The 21,889-nt window shown below is 48.1% G+C and overlaps 1 protein-coding gene and 1 long non-coding RNA gene across 3 annotated transcripts in view; one reads left to right on the forward strand and one right to left on the reverse strand.

The window, feature by feature from the left end:
- Foxred2 (FAD dependent oxidoreductase domain containing 2) overlaps positions 1 to 4,133 on the forward strand; it is a 19,859-nt gene extending 15,726 nt beyond the window's left edge. For both annotated transcript variants that reach the window (XM_027938810.2, XM_071609515.1), the window contains exon 8: positions 892 to 4,133. In XM_027938810.2, coding sequence (XP_027794611.2) covers positions 892 to 1,151 — 260 coding nt within the window. In that variant the 3' untranslated portion in view covers positions 1,152 to 4,133. The remainder of the gene's footprint in view (positions 1 to 891) is intronic.
- On the reverse strand, positions 3,797 to 18,395 carry LOC117794703 (uncharacterized). Its single transcript, XR_004618552.2, has 5 exons — positions 18,209 to 18,395; positions 12,750 to 12,819; positions 5,930 to 6,159; positions 5,072 to 5,291; positions 3,797 to 4,372 (listed from the first exon to the last, which is right to left on the reverse strand). It is a non-coding gene; the product is annotated as an uncharacterized lncRNA (long non-coding RNA).
- Positions 18,396 to 21,889: the final 3,494 nt, after the last annotated feature.

Genomic DNA, 21,889 nt, shown 5'->3' on the forward strand with positions numbered 1-21,889 from the left:
CAATTTCACAGATAGAAAATGTGTTCCTATCATAGATTTTAGCAACCACAGCATGTGATTTTTTTTTTTTGTCTTATTAAGTCTAGAACAGTCATCTTTTCACTGAAAAGAAGTATTTTACAGCTTCTTTTCAGCACATCCAAATTGCTACCATGATTATTCTCATGTTTGGGAGGCATTATCAAGTAAGGGTCACCTAAACACCAGCACTGAGATACTGCTACTGTCATCTGATAATCACAATAACTAAGTAACTAACAGGCAGGTAGTATATACCATGTGTATACACTGGTCAAAGGCAGGATTTCCATCCTAGGCAGGACAGAATATTTTATCTTTTTTGTCCCCACAGTGTTTAGACAGAACTTCGCATGCAGTATTTGCAACTCAAATACTGTTGCAGGAGGCTTCAGCTCACAATTCCACTGAATTCCCACCACATCCAAGCAAGTCTCCAGAAGAGAAGGCTGAGGGTGTGCTCAATGGGAATGAGCTCCTGCCCTAGTTGTCGATGGACCTTTATTTTTTTTATTGATACGTGGTGCTGAGAATCAAACCCAGTGCCTCACACAAGCTAGGCAAGTGCTCTACCACTGAGCCACATCCCCAGCCCCCCAGTCATTTCTGTGGTTGGCTTTGACCTTGGAGCCTTGTTCTCCCAAAAGGTCAAGGCAGCCTCCTGTTTTCGTATCCTCATGGAAAGTCATGATCCATGACTACCCAGGTTGTGTGTGAGGCACCCAGAAAGGTCAGACAGCAGTTTCAAGGGATGCAAGGTCCTGAGCGAGCCCCACTGCGGTGCCCCGGCCCCCCAGCTTTCCCTTCCTGCACCTCTCCTCACCCTCCAGCCTGACTCCCAGCCCGACTCCTCCTCCTTCTGCTTTCGTGCAGAGTCCTGTTTCCTGTTCACCCTGACGCGCCAGAAGCTGCCCCCGTTTTGCCAGCAGGGGTACCTGAGAATGCAGGGGCTCATGGGCACCGAGAGCCTGCGGCGGCATGGCGTGGAGAGTGGGCTCCTGCAGGACTATGCCACCATGGACGAGCCCCTGGAGGACAGCAGCCAGCAGCCTGGGGAACACGCGCCAGAAGGTCACCGCCTGTCTCGGGGGCCTCCACACCCATCCCTTGACAGCAACAAGGAGGAGCTCTGACAGTCCTCCTGGGCTGTGGGCACCGCGGCCAGGCCTCCCCACAGGCCACGGTCAGCCCTCTCTCCCCGCAGCCCCCTCCACTGATGCATGACGGCCCAAGGCCACTCAGGCCTTGCCAGGTTGACACCAGAGCCACCCGCAGAGCCAGCAGCAGTGGAGCTGCTGCAGCACCACGGTCCCCCTGGCCTGGTCCCTGGTGCCCAGGAAGCGGGGTGAGGAGAAGGGCATCCTCTGCTGGTGTGAGCTGCCTTCTAACGCCAAGCTCTTCCAGCTGGACCGTCACTGAGTGCCAGGCTGGCCCACTCTGTCCCCTTCAAGGGCCCACCTGCTCCTTTCCCTTCACTCCACTCTTGTGACAGGTCCAGAGCCCACCTGGGACCCTTCATGGTGAAACCCACCCTCGTTGTCATCAGGGTTTCTGGAGGCACTTATCTTCAGGCGCCCCGAGGGTTTGCATGGCGGAGAGAAGTCCCTGCAAGGCCACCTGGTGCTGAGCTGTGGCTCTCCCAGGGTCAGGGTCATGCCCCAGCCGCTCTGCATCCTGTGTCCTGATCCCCACCCCTCCCCTGGCCTCTGGCGTCCTGAAGCACACGTTGCTTGGACCCGCCCCTGCCCAGTGTAGTGAAGCTGTTTTGCACCTGTCACATGCACCAGGGGACATGAGCAGATGCCCCTGGGTGGCAGCAATGGTGAGTCATTCCTGGTTCCCTTAACTCTGCAGCTGCTCTTGTCCCTCGTCACTGGGTGCCCTTCGGGGGTTTCTCTCGTTCCTGAGGCAAGGCCTGCGCCTGAGCCTGGTGGTCACTTTCTCAGGGCTGCTCACGAGTTCTTCATGCGGCCATTGAAAATTCCAAAGCCCCTTCCTGGGCTCCCCCTCTTCCCCTCCTGGCTAGTTCCAAAGCCCCTTAGCCACTGGCCTAGCTGTATGCTCAGTCACCTCCTGTCCCTGGCAGAGTTCCAGCACTGCAAGTCCCACACTTCGCCCACAGCAGGGTGACTGTCACCCCCATGATCCTATCTGGGACAGTTTGCACAGCGCTGAAGCTCGTGAATTAAGGGTTTTTCCTGAATCCCAGGTGTGGTGTTCACTGAATTTCACACAGATCTGAGGCGAGCCCACGTAGGACCCTGTGGTCCCCCCTGCCTTTTCCAAGTCATGCTTTAAATGAGTCTTTTAAATGGGGCTGTGCCCAGTGTCCAATCCTGTTCCCGAAGCCCTGGGGCTAGCTGAGCCACTTGTTCAATAACAGTTTGAGGTGCCGTAACAAGTGCTTGGCGACGCCTCGACATGTGACATCTGCTGCTGCCTCATCTGCCAAGTCAATCATCCCACCAAAATATCAGCCAGCCTTATTTGCTTTTAAGAAGGCAGGATTCCATTCTTGCTCAGTTGATTGGCGATGTCTTCTCTGGTTTTCTTGATTTTAATGAAGATCACTGTGGCATTTGCCGAATCCCCCAGCTGACGGTCACAGCGGTCCCTGCCCCTTCCCTTGGCCTGCCTCAGGTGCCTGTGGCCTCGGGGTGCCCTTCCTGTGGTGTTAGAGAACATTTTCTTTTTTCTTCTGTTTCTGTCTTGGTTTCTGGTACTGGGGGTGAACCCCGGCCTGGAGTAGGTGAGCACACACCCCACCACCCAGTTCCCCACCCCCGGGCCCAGGTGGGTTTCTAACATTGCCCTGGCTCTGCGAATGGACGTCTTCTATGAGCTTGAGTGTAAGGACAGCGAGTGCTGTCACCCTCCAGCATGGCCAGCTCCCTGGGTGTGGATGAAATGGATTCACATTTCCACTTTTATACCTCGATTCATTGTTTTGGCAAGTCTGAGCAGCACAGGAGTAGAGCTTCTGCAGCTGGACCAAGTTCCTCTTTTAACTGAGGCCTGACTTCAATAATTCCTCCTTTTTTTAATATAAAGTTATTGGTGCAAAACAGATGAGCCAGTGAAACAATCTACCATACGTAAATGTTTTCGATAAGAGGTGATTTTAAAAGGAACCCTGCCATACGCAGGGCACACCTGTAATCCCAGAGGCTCGGGAGGTTGAGACAGAAAGACCTCAAGTTTGAGGCCAGCCTCAGCACCTAGTGAGGACCTGTCTCAAGGACTGAGGATGTGGCTCAGTGGTTGAGCATCCCTGGATTCAATCCCTGGTGCCATAAATAAATTTAAAAACAGAAAGGGCTGGGGATGTAGCTCAGTGGTCAGGTGCAGCTGGATTCAGTACCTATTAATTAAAGAAAGGGAATCAGTGCTGGAGATGTGGAGGGTTTTCCCAGCAGGCACAAGGCCCTCGTTCCATTCCCCCTCAAGGAAAAAAAAAAATCACAAATCAATGAAAAGGATCGTGCAGGACCATGCCATGAATAATTTTAGCCCAACTGGTTTGTAGTTTCTGGGGAGTTTTGTTTTAGACCCCTCTGTCACACTGAACTACAAATTAATTCCAGATGAACCTTTGAAGCCATATAAAAACTCAGGTTGAGGACTTTTCCAGTTCAGAAGTAGAAGAAATGAATTTCCAGAGAAAGAGGTTTAACACTCCCAGGACCCGCCGCCAGCCCCTGCTGGTTAATGTGATTAAAGAAAATGGTAAAAAGGCAAAATAGTACGGGCAAAAAATAATCACACTGGAATACACACATTAAAATCAACGTATTTATTACACAAGAATGGTGGACGGCGGGAGAAACGTGAAGCCAGGTGGACTCTTACTGGCTCCTGAAATGTGGAAAGACCGCGGAGCCCAGAGCACAGTTAAGTGAAAAGAAGCAGGAGGTGAAGTCGCTTGGGCCACCCGCCTGTAACTGAGTAAAGCAGGATGGCTCCGCCCAGGGGCCTGGGGACAGAGCGTCCCCAAGGACAGCCATGTTACCTCTGGGTTTGAAGAAGTAGGTGGGGTTCGGGCTTGTTTCCTTTCTCTGCTTTGTTCAAATTTGTGATTATGATCATAGTGAAATAAATTAATTTTTGAAAAATAATCTCTGGCTTTTTGAAATTTAGAATTGCCAGGGATGAGCAGACACGGAGCCCTTCCCAGAGGACATGTTCCCTTCTTGGCCCGGTGGTGCCAGGGGCAGTGTCCTCTAGCAGGAGCTACTACTTCCTCCCTAGTGGGGAAGAGACCGCAGCCGGTGCCAGGACGAAACATGCTCCGCCAAAGAAGCGAACTGTAAGTGCCGGGCAGGGGACACTGGGCTGACTCGGCACAACCAAGGTCCTAAAAGACAGAGAATGAAAAATAAAAGTCTTCCCTCTGTGGGGACCTCCTGGTTTAGTCTCCAGTGTATTGTAGAACCCCGAATTCCTTTTGCCTCTAGGATGTGGTGGCGCATACCTGTAATCCCAGCAACTGGGGAGGCTGAGGCAAGAGGCCAGCCTCAGCAAATTAGCAAGACCCTGTCTCAAAATAAAAAACTGTAGTAATAAATAGGGCTGGGGGGCTGGGGCTCAGAGGTTGAGTGCTCGCCTAGCATGCGTGAGGCACTGGGTTTGATCCTTAGCACCACATAAAAATAAAGGTATGTGTTCTCCTACAACTAAAAAATAAAAGTCTTGGGGCTAGGGTTGTGGCTCAGTGGCAGAGCACTTGCCTCACAAATGTGAGGCACTGGGTTCGATCCTTAGCACCACATAAAAATAAATAAACAAAATAAAGATATTGTGCCCATGAATAACTAAAAAAATTTTTTTTTAAAGTCTTCAAAAAAAATTTTTTTAAAGGGCTGGGGGTGCAGCTCAGTGGTAGAGCACCCCCGGGTCCAGTTTCCAGCACCCAAAATAAAGAAAATGATAAAAAGGGACCTGCAGCCCTGAGCCAGGACCACTCAGCCAAGCCACTCCCAGATACAGAGCTCCAGGGACTTTGAGAAATCAATGTTTGCTGTTCACGTGTTAAATGGGGTCATGTGTTACTTACTCAGCAATAACTATTCCATGCACTGAATAATTAGACTCGCCACAACTACATGAGGAAGACAGAACTCTCCCATCCTACAGATGAGGAAACCAGGCCAGAATGGTTGCACAGAGGACAGTGGTGGGTCCACAGAAACTGCACCATCTTCCAGTCAGGGGCCATCCACTTACTGACGGCAGCCTGCTCCTCATCACCCTCTGATGGGTCCTTCCTGTGGACACTGGGTGACAAAAAGTTAAGAGATCAATTCTCAAACCCAGGAACATATGTGGTTCCCACAAGAGCACAGAGAAGTTATCAAAATGAAATGCTGATTATACAACAGGCGCCTCCCTCAGAAGGAGAATCAGGTGGGGTGCAGCTTAGCATGCATGAGGCCCTGGGTTCCCTCCCCAGCACCAAACAACAGCAAGGAGAGAGAATTCATCTACTCTGTCAACCCAGAGATCCCGACAGAAGCAGGGTGGGATGACCTGGGGTGGGAGCAGGGAGGGATGACCTGGGGTGGGAGGGGAGCCCTGGAGTCTGGGTGTCGGCCTCAGCACTGTCCGCTCTGCAGCCAGCTCCATCAGCCCCAAATTGGATCCTTCCCTCAAAAATCAGCCATGACAGCATCATTTCACCACAGATGCTTATTTTTTAAATATGGTGAAAGTGCTGACTGGATAAAGATTTTTGTCAGACTGCAGACTTTAAAAAAGCATTTAATTCAATCTGGCATCCCAGACGGAATATAAATCTGCTACAAAGTGAAGTTGATGGGCAAATGTGAGATGCTCCAGCCCAAGTATTTTATCCAAATGCATCACACAACCAATCCACGGAGCCCGAAATAAAAAATAGCACGAACAGATGTACCTAAGCAGAGAAGAAAGGGACAGCAGGCTCTCCCGTCTCGCTCCTGTCTCCATTCTGCATCAACAAGCCTGAGACGCCAACTCTTCTGGAGAAGCCCCAAGCTTGGTGCTCACTGCACAATCTTCCAAGTATCATGGGCTTTCTCAGCCTATTGAAGATGTTACCATCTCAGACCCAGTCTCTCAAATTGTCCAAATCATCAAAAAATAACTGGGTGCAGGAGAGCCCCACTATAAGAAAAAGACGACAAAGACATATCTAAATATTCAGTGTGGGGCTGGGGATGCAGCCCAGTTGGTAGAGTGCTTGCCTCACATGCACAAGGCCCTGGGTTCAATTCTAGCACCATAGGGGGGGAAAACAAAACATTCAGTGTGTTGTAATCTCTCAATGTTGTATAGAAATGAAACAATGGCAGCCAGGTGCAGTGAAGCATGCTTGTAATCCCAGCAACTCGGGAAGCTGAGGCAGGAGGACTTCAAGTTTGAGGCCACCAGCCTCAGCAACTTATGGAGACCCTCAGCAATTTAGCAAGACCCAGTTCTCAACATAAAAAAATAAAAAGGGAAATATGATATATCAAGAACTATGTAATGTTTTGAATAACCAACAATAAAAATTTTTTAAAAATAAAAAATAAAAAGGGCTGGGAATGTAACTCAATGATAAAGCACCCCTGGGTTTAATACCCAATACCAAAAAAAAAAAAAAATGACTACATTATGGATCAAAGGACATTAGGCAGGAGAGGACACTCCTCTTCTCTTACTGTAAACTCAAATCTTGTCTTTTTGCAGCTGGGAGTGATAACCAGGTGCAGTGGTACATATCCATAATCCTGGCCACTCAGGAGACCAAGACAGGAAGATCACAAGTTAGAGGCCAGCCTGGGCAACTCAGCAAGACTTTATCTCAAAATAAAACTTCAAAAATGCTGGGGGTGTAGCTCAGTTGCATAGTTCTTGCCTAGAGTATGTGAGACCCTGGGTTTGATCCCCAAAAGAAAAAGATATGTACGTGATGATCTCCTTACACCAGATGGATTTAAGTTCAAACAAATCTGTTGGGAAAAGAAGAGGTGCCCAGAAGTGCCCGCTATGAGGCACTCTGGTAGATTAAAGACAGCCCAAAAATCAGCTCTCAAGATGTGCGGTCTCCATCTCCTTCCCTGGAACCAGGGTTGGCTCTGGGATTGTTTGGACCAAAAGAAAAAGGCAAAGTGTGGCTGTGCCATTTTCTGGGTGCAGGCTGGAACAGATTGGCAGATCCTGCCACCTGTCATGGAACCCAGCCACCGTGCCGGGAGGAAGGCCTGTGGAGAGACTCTGGAGAGCAGAACCAAAGCCCCTGGCAGAGCTGCCTGCACCAGCCAGAAAGTGAGCCATCTTGGAAAGAGGACCCCCAGCCCCCAACCCCCCTCATCAACTTCACACAGAGCAGAGATGGGCTGTAATGACCCAGCCCTGCCCCAATTCCAGACGCATGGGCTACATAAATGATTGCTGCTGTTCCAAGCCACCTTGTTGGGGGGCTTGATCACACCCCATAGACCTCAGAACAGATTAGAGCTAACAAGGACATGCAGAACACAAAGGTGGCTGCAGGGAAGGGAAGTTTGTAAAAACAGATATAACATCTGTGTTAGCAACTGTTAATAATGACATGCATTCCAAAGAAAATGGCAAAGCACACCTGTGAAGGCACACTGAGGGCCACCGATAGTGTCGCATTGTTAATGTACCTACACGGAGAAAAACAATTAAAAGAAAAGCAAGAGGAAAAGACGCGTGTGCAGGTAAAAGGAGGAGCGGGCTGGACTCAGCTCATGCTGTGGTCACCTGAAATTAAGAGTAAATCCCAGGTGGCCTAGCTACACACACACATGAGCAGCAAGAGGAACAGGGACCTCACGGAGATCAGCACCCTGCACCTAAGAGGGATTCCCACGCAGGTGAAACTGAGCAGCTCAGCACACGTTCATGGATCAGAGGACATCAGGCGAGAGAGGACACTCCTCTTTTTTTTATTGTAAACTCAAATCTTGTCTCCTTGTGGCTGGCAGGAGTCATCTTGCCCACTGCGTAGGATGATGCCAACATGCCGAGGAAATAAAGCAAGGCACAGAAAGTCCCTCCGAGCTCTGCCACAGGATTGGAGCCACTAACCCGGCAAGGCTATGCTAACAAAAGCCAGTTGTGTGAGCTAGGAAGCCCCTTCTCCTGGGCTGGGCTGAGTTTGTCCTGACAAGGTGCTTTCCTCCTGCACAGCGTGAACTCAAGCTGCCTCTCTCACTTCTCTCTCTGTCTCTCTCTCTCTCTCTCTCTCTCTCTCCCTCTCTCTCTCTCTTGCACACATACACGCACGCACGCACCCATTCAACAAACATTTGCTGATTGCCAACTATGTTCAGGCACAGGGCTAGGCCCACATCAGTGGGCGACAGAGCTCCCACTCACAAGAGGCTGAAAGTAACAGTGAACTGTCATGCCGGCATCCGGAGGCTGTCGGAGAGAAGAGAAAAATCATGGGCTGGGGTTGTGGCTCAAGTGGTACAGCGCTTGCCTAGCACCTGCAAGGCACTGGGTTCGATCCTCAGCACCACATAAAAATAAAATAAAGATATTTTGTCCACTGAAAACTAAAAGAATCAGAATCCTTTCCATCATGGAACTTCTAGTCCAGTAAATGAGACAACATTAAACAAGCAGTAAGCCAGGCACAGTGGCAAACACCTGTAATCCCAGTGGCTCTGCAGGCTGAGGCAAGAGGATCACAAATTCAAGGTCAGCCTCAGCAACTTAGCAAGACCCTAAGCAACTTAGCAAGACCTTGTCTCTAAATAAAAATATAAAAAAGGCTGGGGATGCAGCTCAGTGGTTGGGCACCCCTGGGTTCAATCCCTGTACAAAAAAAAAAAAAAAACAACAAGAAGCAGTAAGTCCTCAGGAAGAAGGAGGCGCAGGGTGCTGAGGGATGGCAGAGTTGCCATGCCCTGGTTCCCCCTACATGCCACAGTTCCTGGGTTTTATAATGTGTCTTTTATTGTACTTTTTCCATCTCTGAAAAGAAGCCTCTTAGCAGCACAACCATCCGGGCGGCCATGATGATGGAGTTCTGCTCCTAGAGGCACAGGGTCAGCTGAAGCCGTGATGTCCCCATCAACAAACCATCAAGGGTCCTGTGGGAATGAACAGGACTCCTGGTCACTGCTAAGAACTGTCTGCTGGCACTTTGGGTAAGATGAAGAAAACTCCAACATCAAAACTTTCAAAAGAGGTGTCAGTAACCTAAAAACATTTGGGACCAGTAATGGAACATCCTTTAAAAGAATATTACAGGGGCTGGGATTGTGGCTCAGTGGCAGAGCGCTTGCCCCACATGTATGAGGAACTGGTTTCGAACCTGAGCTCCACATAAAAATTAATAAATAAAGGTGTCCATCTACAACTGAAAAAATAAAGAATCTTACATCACTGGCACTCTTGAAGGACAGCATGATGGGTATTATTTTGTTGGGGAAAAAACATGGACACTGGTATCCATGAATCAAAAAATGATTTTGAACAGTTGGATTCTCAATGAGTGACATTTGCAAATATCTTATCAAGCTTAACTTTGAGCAGAGCGCAGGGGCACACACCTGTAATCCCAGTGGCTTAGGAGGCTGAGGCAGGGGGATCTTAGCAACTTAGCAAGGCCCTAAGCAACTCAGCAAGACCCTGTCTCTAAATATAAAAAAAGGACTGGGGATGTGGCTCAGTGTTTAAGCTCCCCTAGTACTGAAACAAAAACAAACAAAAAAACTTAACTTTGATTTCATTTCCTGTATATGCATAAGGCATATAGATTGTTTCTCTAAATAAACCAAAAAAGAACTTGTTCGAAAAGCATAAAATTAAAATTATAAATAAGTTGTCTCCTAATGTAATAATTATTTCTTATTATTTTATTATTCAGGGTTCAGTAAGAAAATACATTTCAAATTAGTGAACTTAATACAGGGAAGCCTGCTATTCAAGTATTACAGAACGAGAAGGCAAAGGGGAGCCGAGGCGACTCATAGCGACAGACGCCAAGGGCCCGGGGACCCAAGGGACGACACTGGGGCTATTGAGAACCTCAGTGTTTGGAGAGGGTCCTGAGTGGGTAGGAGCCAGACCTGGGTCGGGGCCATGGCTGGGCTGGGCTGGCACCTCCCGAGGGCTGGGACGAACCTGCTCTTTGGGCTCGCTGCCTGCGAGGGCCCACGGCTGCTGACAGGGATGGGAGCGGGAAGCACAGCGGAGACAAGGTCCCTTCGCCGCCCGCCCTCCAGGCTCCTGTAAAAGGCCACTGTTAGCAGCTCCTCGCAGAGAACGGGCAGGCAAGGCCGGTGGTCCACAGACCCTGTCCCTGTCAGCACAACACAGAATACGGAACAGTGACCTGGAGGCGAGGAACAGCAGCTCAATAACTACACAGCAGGGTGTTATATTATTTTATATTATATTATTAATAATATATGAAATAATGGGGCAATTTACACTTTCTCACTTCCTTCCTTCCTTCCTTCCCTCCTCACTCTTTACCTCCTTCCTCCTTCTTTCCTTTCTGTTTTAAGAGGCAGGTTCCCACTATGTCACCCAGGCTGGCCTCCAACTCCTGGGCTCATGTGATGCTCTTGCCTTAGCCTCCTGAGTAGCTGGAACTACAGACGTTTGCCACTGTCAACCTGGTACAGTTTGTACTTGAAGATACTTTGGTCTTGTGAAATAAGATAGTGACATATTAATATGGCTACTATTACCAGAGCCGAGGTAACAGCGGCTCATACAAGATCTCAGCAGAGTCTTCCGCACATCTGGGCATGAGCAGTCTGGAGAGGGCAGGGTGGACCCACAGTGTCACACACTCAAATTCCTAGATTATTGCTCTACCACAACCTTGTGGTCCAAAGTAGTTGCCCCAGTTCCAGCCAACACATCCACATTCCAGCCAGGAGAAAGGGGATGTTGTGCTTCATTCTTTTAAATCAGAGGCTGGCCAACTACTGCCAAATCCGTCCTCTGCCTGTGCCAGGAGTTTCAGTGGAACGGAGTCACAGCTGGTCATTCACACATTGTTTGCTTTTGCATTATAAGAGCAGATTGAGCAGTAACAACAGAGACTGTATAGCCTGTGAGCCCAACACATTTACCACCTGGCCTTTCTAGAAAAGGTTTGTTGACACTATTTTTTTTTTCCCTCAGTACTGGGGATTGAGCCCAGGGACACTCTACCACTGAGCTGGTCGGCACTTTTATTTTGAGACAGGGTCTTGCCAAGATGCTGAGCATGGCCTCAAACTTGTAATCCTCCTGCCTCAGCCTCCTGAGTCACTGGGATTAAAGGCATGCGCCACCACATCTGCCCTGACCCGTCCTTTATAGGAATAGCTTGGAAGTTGACAAGCGGACATCCATCCCACAGCGGGCTGAAATGGCAAAGGCAGCCGGAGAGTCTTTCTGGAATGGCCTGAACTCTGGGAGACAAGGGTCTCCACTGCAAAATCTCTCCCTGAAGGTCTGCCCTGCTGCTTCTCTCTGACCTCCCATGTCCTGAACCACTCCCTCGCTGCGCAGAGCTGTGGTTTGTGTCTGGCCTCCTCGAATGTGCAGTGTTTCTAGCTAAGCATAAGAGCGGTCCCCACCCGGTAGCCATGCCCATTCCTTCCTTGTTAGCTGCATCCTGTGTTCAGGTGTGTGTGGCCAGAGGAGCCGAAGGCAGAGGGGCCACCGCCTGAGGGCCAACCCTGATCAGTCTAACTGAGCCACTTGGCCGGATGTTGGTTTAGAAGTGGCTGAAACACTCGGTCCATCCGTGGAAAGGAAGAGAAGTTTCAGGCAAAATAGTCCTGCTTGATTTTGAGAAGACAGGAGGGGAATCCACTCTCATGTAGGGGACCTTATGGGAGAATCTGGTGCTTGTGCCTGCGAAAGCCATCTTGAGACATGGGGTGAGGGGGGAACAACAACAAGTCACAGACGGGGTGACCTGGAGTCTCAGCATCACTGAACGCTGGACTGGCTGCCCTGGAACCACCTGCTTCAGACATTTTTTTTTGGGGGGGGGGATTACCAGGGTTTGAATTCAGGGGCACTCGACCACTGAGCCACATCCCCAGCCCTATTTTGTATTTTATTTAGAGTCAGGGTCTCACTGAGTCGCTTAGCGACTCCCTTTTCCTGGTTACACAGTTGTGAACATTAAATATGCACAAATCTGTGGCACATGGTCGGCACTTACTGAAGGAAGTCCCCGGAGGATGCCCTGACTCTCGGTAACAGAACACCTGACTGAGAGTGGCTTAAATCTGAGGGCTTTGTCATCTTACAGATCAAGAAGTTTACAGTAGCCGGGCATGGTGACATGCTTGTGATCCCTACGGCTCCGAGGCTAAGGCAGGAGGATCACAAGTTCAAAGCCAGCCTCAGCAACTTAGCAAGAACCTGTTCAAAAAAAAAAAAAAAAATGTGGCTCAGTGGTTAAGTGTACCTGGATTCAAACCCTGATACAAAAAAATAAAAATAAAAAAGGGGCCAGCATTCCCAAGCACCCAATGGAGAGGCTGGCTTCAGCCTGGATCTGTTGGGAAACTTGAGGACAGCTCATCACAAAGACAAACCACTATTTATCCAAACACCAAGGCAGTTGAGGGGCACGGTGACTCATGCCTGTAACCCCAGTGGCTTGGGAGGCTGAGGCAGGAGGATCGTGAGTTCAAAGCCAGTCTCAGCAAAAGCAAGGTACTAAGCGACTCAGTGATGGGCTGGGGATGTGGCTCAAGCAGTAGCGCGCTCACCTGGCATGCATGCGACCCAGGTTCGATCCTCAGCATCACATACAAACAAAGATGTTGTGTTTGCCGAAAACTAAAAAAAAAAAATAAATATTAAAATTCTCTCTCTCTCTCTCTAAAAAAAAAAAAAAAAAAAAGGCGACTCAGTGAGACCCTGTCTCTAAATAAAATACAAAAGGGGCTGGGAACGTGGTCGAGTGCCCTGAGTCCAATCCACAGTACCAAAAAAAAACAGTTCACTAATTTCCAAGAAAGAAACAACTTTGTGCTTTTAAGATTATTGTGAGTTTCAGGAAACTAGGTAGAGAAGCAGAGATCATGTCCATGTACAGGAACAGAAAGTAAATAAAGGACCAGAAACTTGTTCCCAACTTCTGCTTCTTATAGCACTGAAACGGGGAGTTACCATCTCACACAAAAAACGAGTGTACCCTCCATGTGCTGGATTCCCAGGCTACTCAGAAAATACTTAAAATACACTCATAATAATGGCAGATATTTATAAGTACTTCTGTTTCTGCTTCTATTTATTTATTTATTTATTTGATACCAGGAATTAAACCCAGAGGCACTCAACCACTGACCCACATCCCCAGCCTGTTTTTTGAATTTTTTATTTTGAGACAGGATCTCATTAAGTTGCTTAGGGCCTCAATAAAGCTGAGACTGGTCTTGAATTTACAATCCTCCTGCATTAGCCTCCCAAGCGGCTGGGATTACAGATGTGAGTCACAGCACCTGGCTGCTTTTGCTTTTGATAATGTGGAGTCTCCTCTATCACATCAAACCTTCTGGGCTGGGGTTGTGGCTCAGTGGTAGAGCACTCGCCTAGCACAGGCGAGGCCCTGGGTTCAATCCTCAGCACCACATAAAAATAAAATAAAGGAATTGTGTCCAACTACATCTAACAAACAAAATATTAAAAAAAAAAAACCAAACCTTCTCCACAAATAACAATTCTGCATAAGACAGATGATAGGTAGGTAGGTAGGTAGGTAGGTGGATACATAGACAGACAGACAAATGATAAAATTACCTAAAGGCAAATGGAGAGTAGCATAGTTGGCAGAACCTAGGGGAGAGTTCTTTCCTCTAAAAGAAGCCACATGAAAGGAACCGCAACTTGTTCTTATACACATTATGCAAATCTCTGACAGACACCTGGACTATGGATGGTGGAGTAGACCACAAGCAAGTCAGTGAGGGCTGAAGGGTTCAGCCCTCTGTATCACAAAGAAGAAAGACATTTGAATTGAACCATTCAACCACGATCACTGTCCACTAAACAAACAAAAAATCAGTACTCTTTGGGGTATCTGCAATGACAATGTCCAAGACACACTCCAAAATTATTAGACACAGAAAAAAAAAAAAAAACAGCGAATTCCAATTCATACTCAACACACACTCAAGAGGAAAAGTGACTGATAAAGACTGACATGGAATTGACCCCGACACTAGGTATAGCAAACAAGGGTTTAAAAACAGCTATTTCAGGCTGGGGTTGTGGCTCAGTGGTAGAGCACTTGCCTGGCATGTGTGAGGCACTGAGTTTGATTCTCAGCACCACATATAAAATAAAATAAAGGTCCATCAACAACTAAAAACAAATTAAAAAAAAAAAAAAGAACCAAATGGAGGGGCTGGGGGCTCAGGGGTAGAGTGCTCACCTAGCATGTGGGAGACGCTGGGTTCGATCCTCAGCACCACATTTGTCCAACTACAACTAAAAAAATATTTTAAAAAAGAACCAAATGGGGGCTGGGGATGTGGCTCAAGCGGTAGCGTGCTCGCCTGGCATGCGTGAGGCCTGGGTTCGATCCTCAGCACCACATACAAACAAAGATGTTGTGTCTGCCGAAAACTAAAAAATAAATATTAAAAAATTTTTTTTAAAAAAGATGCAAATGATGGATAAATGAATGCACAAAAGGAGATACTGGGAGATTACAGATCAACAGGCTACTGGGTCCAGAAACACTGCATCAATCACCTGGGCAGCTTTATAAAAATGCAGATTCCCAACTTTACATTATGAACTGCATATTAGATGTTATTATTTAAAAAAAAAAAAGAACCAAATGGAAATTCTAAAACTGAAAAAAATGCAATATCTGAAATTAAAAATTCACTAGAGGGGTTTAGCAGCACCTTAGAGATGACAGAAGAAAGTGTCAATGGATTGGAAGATAAATTAATAAGAATTATCCAATCTAAAGAACCCAGGATAAAAGAAGAGGGAGATCAAAAAGCCCTGGTGATCTGTGAGACAATATTAACTGGGTTGTTTTGTTTTGTTACCAGGGATCGAACCCAGTGGGAGTTAACCACTGAGCCACATCCCCAGCCCTTTTTATATTTCTATTGATTTTTATTTAGAGGCAGGGTCTTGCTAAGTTGCTAAGGGCTAAATTGTTGAGGCTGGCTTTGAACTTGTGATCCTCCTGCCTCAGCCTCCAACTCACTGGGATTGCTGGTGTGCATGGTTGTGCCCAGCTCAGCAGGACAATATTAAGAAATCTAATATGTGTCTCACTGGAGGACCAGAAAGAGAGAACAGAGGTAATGAAACAGTGTGGGGAGCCACATTGAGTTACCACGTCCTCCAGTCCTGATGCACCACGAGGATCTGAAAGATCACTGTAGTCTGGTTCCTGTAGTGCCATGACTCATGACTTGGTCCCCCAACACCTCAGATAGCAAGGCCAGTCTTCTGAGCAGGCACACCCTGGGGTTGAACTACGCTCACCTATTCTTTTGTCATCCTAACCTTTTGCCCTGTTTGGGATAGAATGTTCCATGGAAACACCCTTTGTGTGTCCCCTTCTCTTGCTCTGCCTTTGGGTGTGGCCTTCCTAGATGTCAGTCACCTGCTGACAGCAGACATCACAAAGCTAGACTCAACACCCCCCGCAAAACCTGACCCCTTGCCTCATTTGAATGGCTTCTCCCCAATAAAAGGGTTCAGCGTGTGTGGGCTCTCTCTCTTTCCACAGACCCTAAGTTCAGAGAAGCCGACACAGAACCCAAAGAAAGAGGTGTCTCTGTCTTGTGTGGTTATTTCGTGCAGCCCAGTTCACCAGAGGACCCTGAGCGTTTTAGTCGTGGAACGTGATACAACAGAAAACTATTTCTCAAGGAAATAATGTCTTAAGGCTTCCCACGTTTGGTTAAAAAACAAACTTAGATTCAAGAATCTCAGTGAGCTCAAGCAAAACGCACACAAGGAAACCTGAGGGGAGGCCACAGACCAAGGAAGACCCCTCCCCAACCGTCTCCCTCCCTCCTCCCGCAGAGACCTGAGACCCAGACACGTCCATGTGTACCATGTTAACTCTAAATGGACTACGGAAAGTTCAGGATTTTTTCTGATACTCCTTTTTTTTTTTTTTTTTTTTAATTTGGAGATAGGGTCTCTCAAGTTGCCCAGGCTAAACTTGAACTTACAATCCTCCTGCCTCAGCCTCCTAAATCACTGGGATTTCAGGTTTGCACCACCATACCTGGTTTAAGGATATACATTGCAGTCCCTAGAGTAACCAGTAAAAAAAAAAAAGCAAAAGGGGGGCAGGGGCTGGGGTTGTGGCTCAGTGGTAGAGCACTTGCCTAGCGTGCATGAGGCACTGGGTTCAATCCTCGGCACCACATAAAAACAAATAAAGGTATTATGTCCACCTACAACTAAAAAAAAAAATTTTAAAAAAGCAAAAAGGTACAGCTAAAAATTCCAATAGATAAATATGAATTCTAAAAAATATTCAATTAACCCAAAAGAAATTTGGAGAGGGCTGGGGTTGTGGCTCAGTGGCAGAGCATTTGCCTCTCATGTGTGAGGCACTGGGTTTGATCCTCAGCACCACATAAAAATAAATAAATGAAATAAAAGATATTGTATCCACGTATAACTATAAAAAGTTAAGAAAAAAGTAAATTTGGAAAGAAAGAACAAAAAGCACAGGAGACAAACAGAAAACAAATAATACCATGGTAGACTAGATCCAGATGTGTCATGCGTGAATGACACACTGCAAGTGAAAGGAACAGAGTGAGCTGGGGGCAGGGCTGGGGGCGGGGCACTGGCCGAGCACCCACCAGGCCCTGGGTTGATCCCTTGCCATGGCAAAAAATAAAATAAAATCATAAATAAACAAGAGACAGATTGTCCCAATGTGTGAAAAGGCAAGAGCAAAGTAGATGTATGTGAAGAGAAGAACGTTATATGTAAAGACACAGACAGGCTCACGGCACAGGACTGAGGAAGGCACACCAGCCAGGCAGCAGTCACAGGAGCTGGAGAGGCTCTACAGAGATCAGGTACAGCTGGGCCTGTGGCACACACCTCAGTCCCGGTGACTTGGGGCCTGAGGCAGAAGATCCCCAGTTCAAGGCCAGCCTCAGCAACTTAGTGAGGCTCTAAACAACTTTGTAATACTCTTGTCTCAAAATAAAATATTTCAAAAAGGACTAGGGATGGAGTTCAACAGTAAAGTACCCCTGGGTTTAATCCCCAGTACCTAAATAAATAAATGTCACATAAGATAAACTTCAAGACAGAGTACTGCTGGAGAAAAGAGCGATATTTTGTGATGGTGAAAGGACTGACACATCAGGAAGACATAATAATACTAAATGTGTAGGAACTGATAACAGGACTTAAGTGAGGAAGCAGAAGTTAACAGACTTAAAGGAGAAACAGATAAACGCACAATCACAGCAGATTTTAGCATCCCTCTCTCAACAACTGATAGACAACCAGACAGAAAAATCAGTACAGATCTCAGAAGGCCAGATCTCACCTGTACCAACTCCCTGGCCCTAGCTGATCCTCATGGAATACACCACCCAGCACCGTGCGACAGAGAGCATCTGACCATGCACAGTGCACCCGATAAACCATATCATTGGCCTCTCGGGGCCCTTACCCGAGCTCTTTGTGGGCATCATCCCCCTTAGTCCTTCACAGTAGCCCCAGGACATTGGCATTAGCCTCAATCCAATTTTATAATAAGGGAGTAAAATCTCTGGAAGCTAAAAGTCACTTTTATTCCCTGTACTTCATTGCTGCTTCTGCCAGTGGCCTTTGAGCAAAAATATCAAATATAAACAGCAAATATCCCCAGACCTAGCCCCACATCATCCTTGCAGATCAGCCAGCAAAACACAGGCCGGGTGGTGAGAAGATCTGGATGTGAGCCCTCATCTGTCTCCAACTGGCCACGTGCCCTGGGTGGGCCGCTGGACCTCTCTGTCAGTGCGCTCATCTGTAAATAGGTCATGAGGCGCACAGAGCCAGCCCCCGACACACACCAGGAAACTCAGCCTTAGACAGGTTACATCAAGCTGCTAGTAAGTGGCCGAGCCAGGATTTCCATGCAGGGCCATCTCCAAAGACCACGTGTTCAGCGACCTGAGCTCCAACATGCCTGAAGCCCTGCTTCCAAGCCTAGGTCTCGAATCAGTACCTGAGAAGCAGCCTGGAGGACCCCGCAGTCGAGTAAATGCACGTTAGAGTTCTGTGAACCTGAGCCACCCTTCCTGACCCGGCAGGACCGCGTGAGAAGCCTTGTGCCACAGAGGGCGGGACCCCGAATTAGCCCCAGCCTGCAGGGGTCCACTGGGGGTGGGCAAGGAGCGCGGCAGCCTGCCCCCCTCCATCATAGCCATGGCATTCGGGGGGAAGTTGTGCAATATCTGGAAACGTGATAGAACAGGAATCACAACCGAATGTGAAACCAGTTTCTTGGATTGTGAAACTTAAAACACATTCTAATTGTTCTGCAGCAGCACAAAAATATCTAAAATTACCATCAAAAACTGAAAACAGGGATCCTCTAGGGACACTTTAGGAATGGACTGTCCCCTTCTCTGCGTTTTCTCTCAGGTTGCCTCCCCCACCCAGGCTGACTGAGCTGTCACTGTCCCACAGGAGGCTGGGGACCACACCGCCATCGTGTGGTGCCTCTGCTTATGGCCGCTGCCAGCCAGCACTGTCCTGGGTTTGAGCCTCAAACTGTCCTTCTGTGGCTACAGTGGCTGGCTGGTTTGGGGGTGCTGGGAGGCCAGGCAGCAGTCTAGAGCCAAGACCATCCTTCTAGAAGCAGTATAGCACCTTTAAGATTATGCCATCTACTCTGGGTGACCTGGACAAGCTACTGGACCTCCATGTGCCTCAGCTCCTCACCTGAAGCTGTTCTAACCCAGGTTAGGGTTCAGTGAGCTCATACCTGTAGTAAGCCTAGAATGGTGCTTGGTGGTTTGATGACTCTTCAATGTTTCAGGAGCTTTCAAATCTTACCCATAGTAAGAGCATTTTACATCACAACCTGGGTCATACGGACACACAGACATAAAAGCAACCAGTGTTTCACCAAGCAGGACTTAAATCACTGACACTCAGAGATTTCCATCCCCATCATAGCTCTCAGTCTGGGTGAGGGCAGAGGCTAAGGTCAGCGGATCACAACCCACTAAACTGATCTCACAGACCCACTGACGGTTCCCAACTCACAATCTGACACACAATAAGCTTATTCCAGGCTTCAGCCCCAGCTCCCTCTGGTTGCTTCAGACCTGCGCCCTGAGTCTGCCTTGTGACAACCACACCCAGGCCAGGTCAGCTCTGGCCTGACAGAGAAGCTACCATGTAGCTGAGGAACCCTGGAAGGCTACTGAGGGCACAGCCTTCTCCACTGTCTCCCTGGAGGAGGGGAGGGGACTCCACCAAGTGGCACTGACAACATGCCTGCCCCTGTACTCTGCCCTCCCCACAGCCTCACCACCCCTCTGTAGGGAGGCACTATCCTTCCTGTTTCTCAGATGAGAAGCCTGAGGCCAAGCGAGGAAAAGGAGTACAGAACACGGGTAAACAGCATGGGGCTTCACTGCTTTGGAATTCAGAGTGTTAAGCAAGGAATTTGACTCTCTAGAAACCGCTGTGAAAGTGCTGAATAGGTTTGATAAGTGGCTATGGAACAGAAAGTGCTGGAGAAACAGAAAAGCAGATATGAAAATGGGCAGGGTAGGAGCACCCCTGCCAGATGGCATCCGACATGATCAGGAACAGCTGCAGCGAGGGAGGCTGACCTCAGGAGGAACAGGGGAGCTGGGAGCCCCACCATGGCTCTCAGCCTGGGTGAGGGCCAAGGCTAAGGTCAGACAGGGTGGACAGGCCATGACTGCCCAGACCTGACCTAGTCTCTACCTGCAGTGGACAAGGACTTTTTTTAAGTGGAAGGCTGACATGGCAGCCGGTGGCCAAGGCAAGTGGACCTGTTCCAGGGATTCCCTTCCCACCCGGAAGAAGAGCCCTGACAGTGCCCTGAACCTGCCAATTGGACAGAGGACAAGTAATAGCCCGATGGAGCCAAGATGAGCTGGAAGATGACAAAACAATGACGGGAACATTGGAAGGAGACAATGGAGCCATGTAATGTTCTGGGAAAACGGGCTTCAGAGTCAGGTTTGATTTGGGTCACTGATCTCTGTTCATGGGAACAAATAATCCCTGAGCCCTCCCAGAGTGTGATAAGCCCCAAAGTAAGCAATGGAGAGAGAGGCGGACCCGCGGGCTGACAGCAGAGTGAGGGTGAGCAGTAAGCAGACAATGGCAGTATAGAGTGTTGACAGTGGTGACTGAGGAAACAGAAGACACCTACCTCCCCTCGAGGCAGCCCAGGAAAGTGCTGCCAGGTAGGATACCTCATCTGTTATCTAGTGGCAGTCTCTCAAATGGAGAGTAGAAAAAAAAGTCAAAATGCATTTTACTACTGGGGCTGGGGATGTGGCTCAAGCGGTAGCGCGCTCGCCTGGCATGCGTGCAGCCCGGGTTCGATCCTCAGCACCACATACAAACAAAGATGTTGTGTCCGCCGAAAACTAAGAAAATAAATATTAAAATTCTTTCTCTCTCTTTAAAAAAAAAATGCATTTTACTGTCATGTATAACTAATTAGGACAAATTTTTTAAAAATAAAAAAAGCATTCCAGCCACAGTGAGCAACAACTGCAAATGCAGGGGCAGGAGAGACATTTTAGCAAACTCTGGAACTAGGTGATGACACTAGGTTGAAATGGACGTAGATGATGGGTCTTGCCAACTGACTTGCTTCTCAACTTGGACAAGTCACATAACTTCTCTGACTATAAACCAAAGACACTCAGTTTAGTAAGCATCTATTGAACATCCTCTGTGAGTTAAGCCCAGCCCTCCTGTCACATAATGGAAAACAAAGCCCTCAGGGGTGAAAGGAAAGTGACCACAACACTCAGAGTGACCAAGAGAGCTTTATTGTAGCAGTGCAAAAGAGGAGAAAGAGAGAGAGAGAGAGAGAGAGAGAGAGAGAGAGAGAGAGAGAGAGGAAAGAGGAGAGAAGGAGAGGGAGAGAGCAAAAGCAAGAGAGAGCACAGGAGAGAGACAGAGAGAGCAAGAGCAAGAGAGCGAGGGGCCTGGCAGGAGGGAGTTTTTATAGCCCAAATCTAATGGGGTCTCTGGGTCTGCAAGCTGCCTTGTTGGCACAAGGAGGGTTAAGTGTTCAGCCTTAAGCAGCGAGTTGAGTGTTCAGTCTTGAATGGGGCTTGGGGGTTTGGGCTTGAAGCAAACAGGTGATAAAGAACCAGACAGAGGGTTTGAGTGGCCAGGTCATCCTGCAGCTAACTTTGTTTGGCATGCCCTGCAGACAACTTATTTAGCCTGTCCTGCACCTAACAAGGGGTTGTAACTTGACCAGATTGGCACTGGCCATATGCAAGTCAGTAACAGTCACAAATCCCTACTCTCGGGAAGAACAGAATCTGGTGAAAGAGGTGCTGCAATGTGTTACAAAGAATTATCAACAAAGCAGCAGAGAGAAGGAAGCAATGCTGTCCGGAGATGATGGGGGGGGGGGGGGGGGTTCTACTAAATGTAGAGAGAAAAAGCATTTCAAATTAAGCAAAGACCAGAAAAGGAAATAGGCATCAATATATTCACGGAACTCTTTTAAGAGGCGGTAAATGACTGGAATACAAGGTACAGACTGCAGAGAAGACAAGCAGTAGCCACGATACCAGCTGGGACACACAGGTGCCTAGACATCCGCTGCAAGTGACAGTGGCAATGAGTGTGAAAAGAAGGCCCCTCGCCCAAGCAGGTTCACAGGTCACTG

The sequence above is a fragment of the Marmota flaviventris genome, chromosome 3, assembly GCF_047511675.1.
Source record: "Marmota flaviventris isolate mMarFla1 chromosome 3, mMarFla1.hap1, whole genome shotgun sequence".
Lineage (NCBI taxonomy): Eukaryota > Metazoa > Chordata > Mammalia > Rodentia > Sciuridae > Marmota > Marmota flaviventris.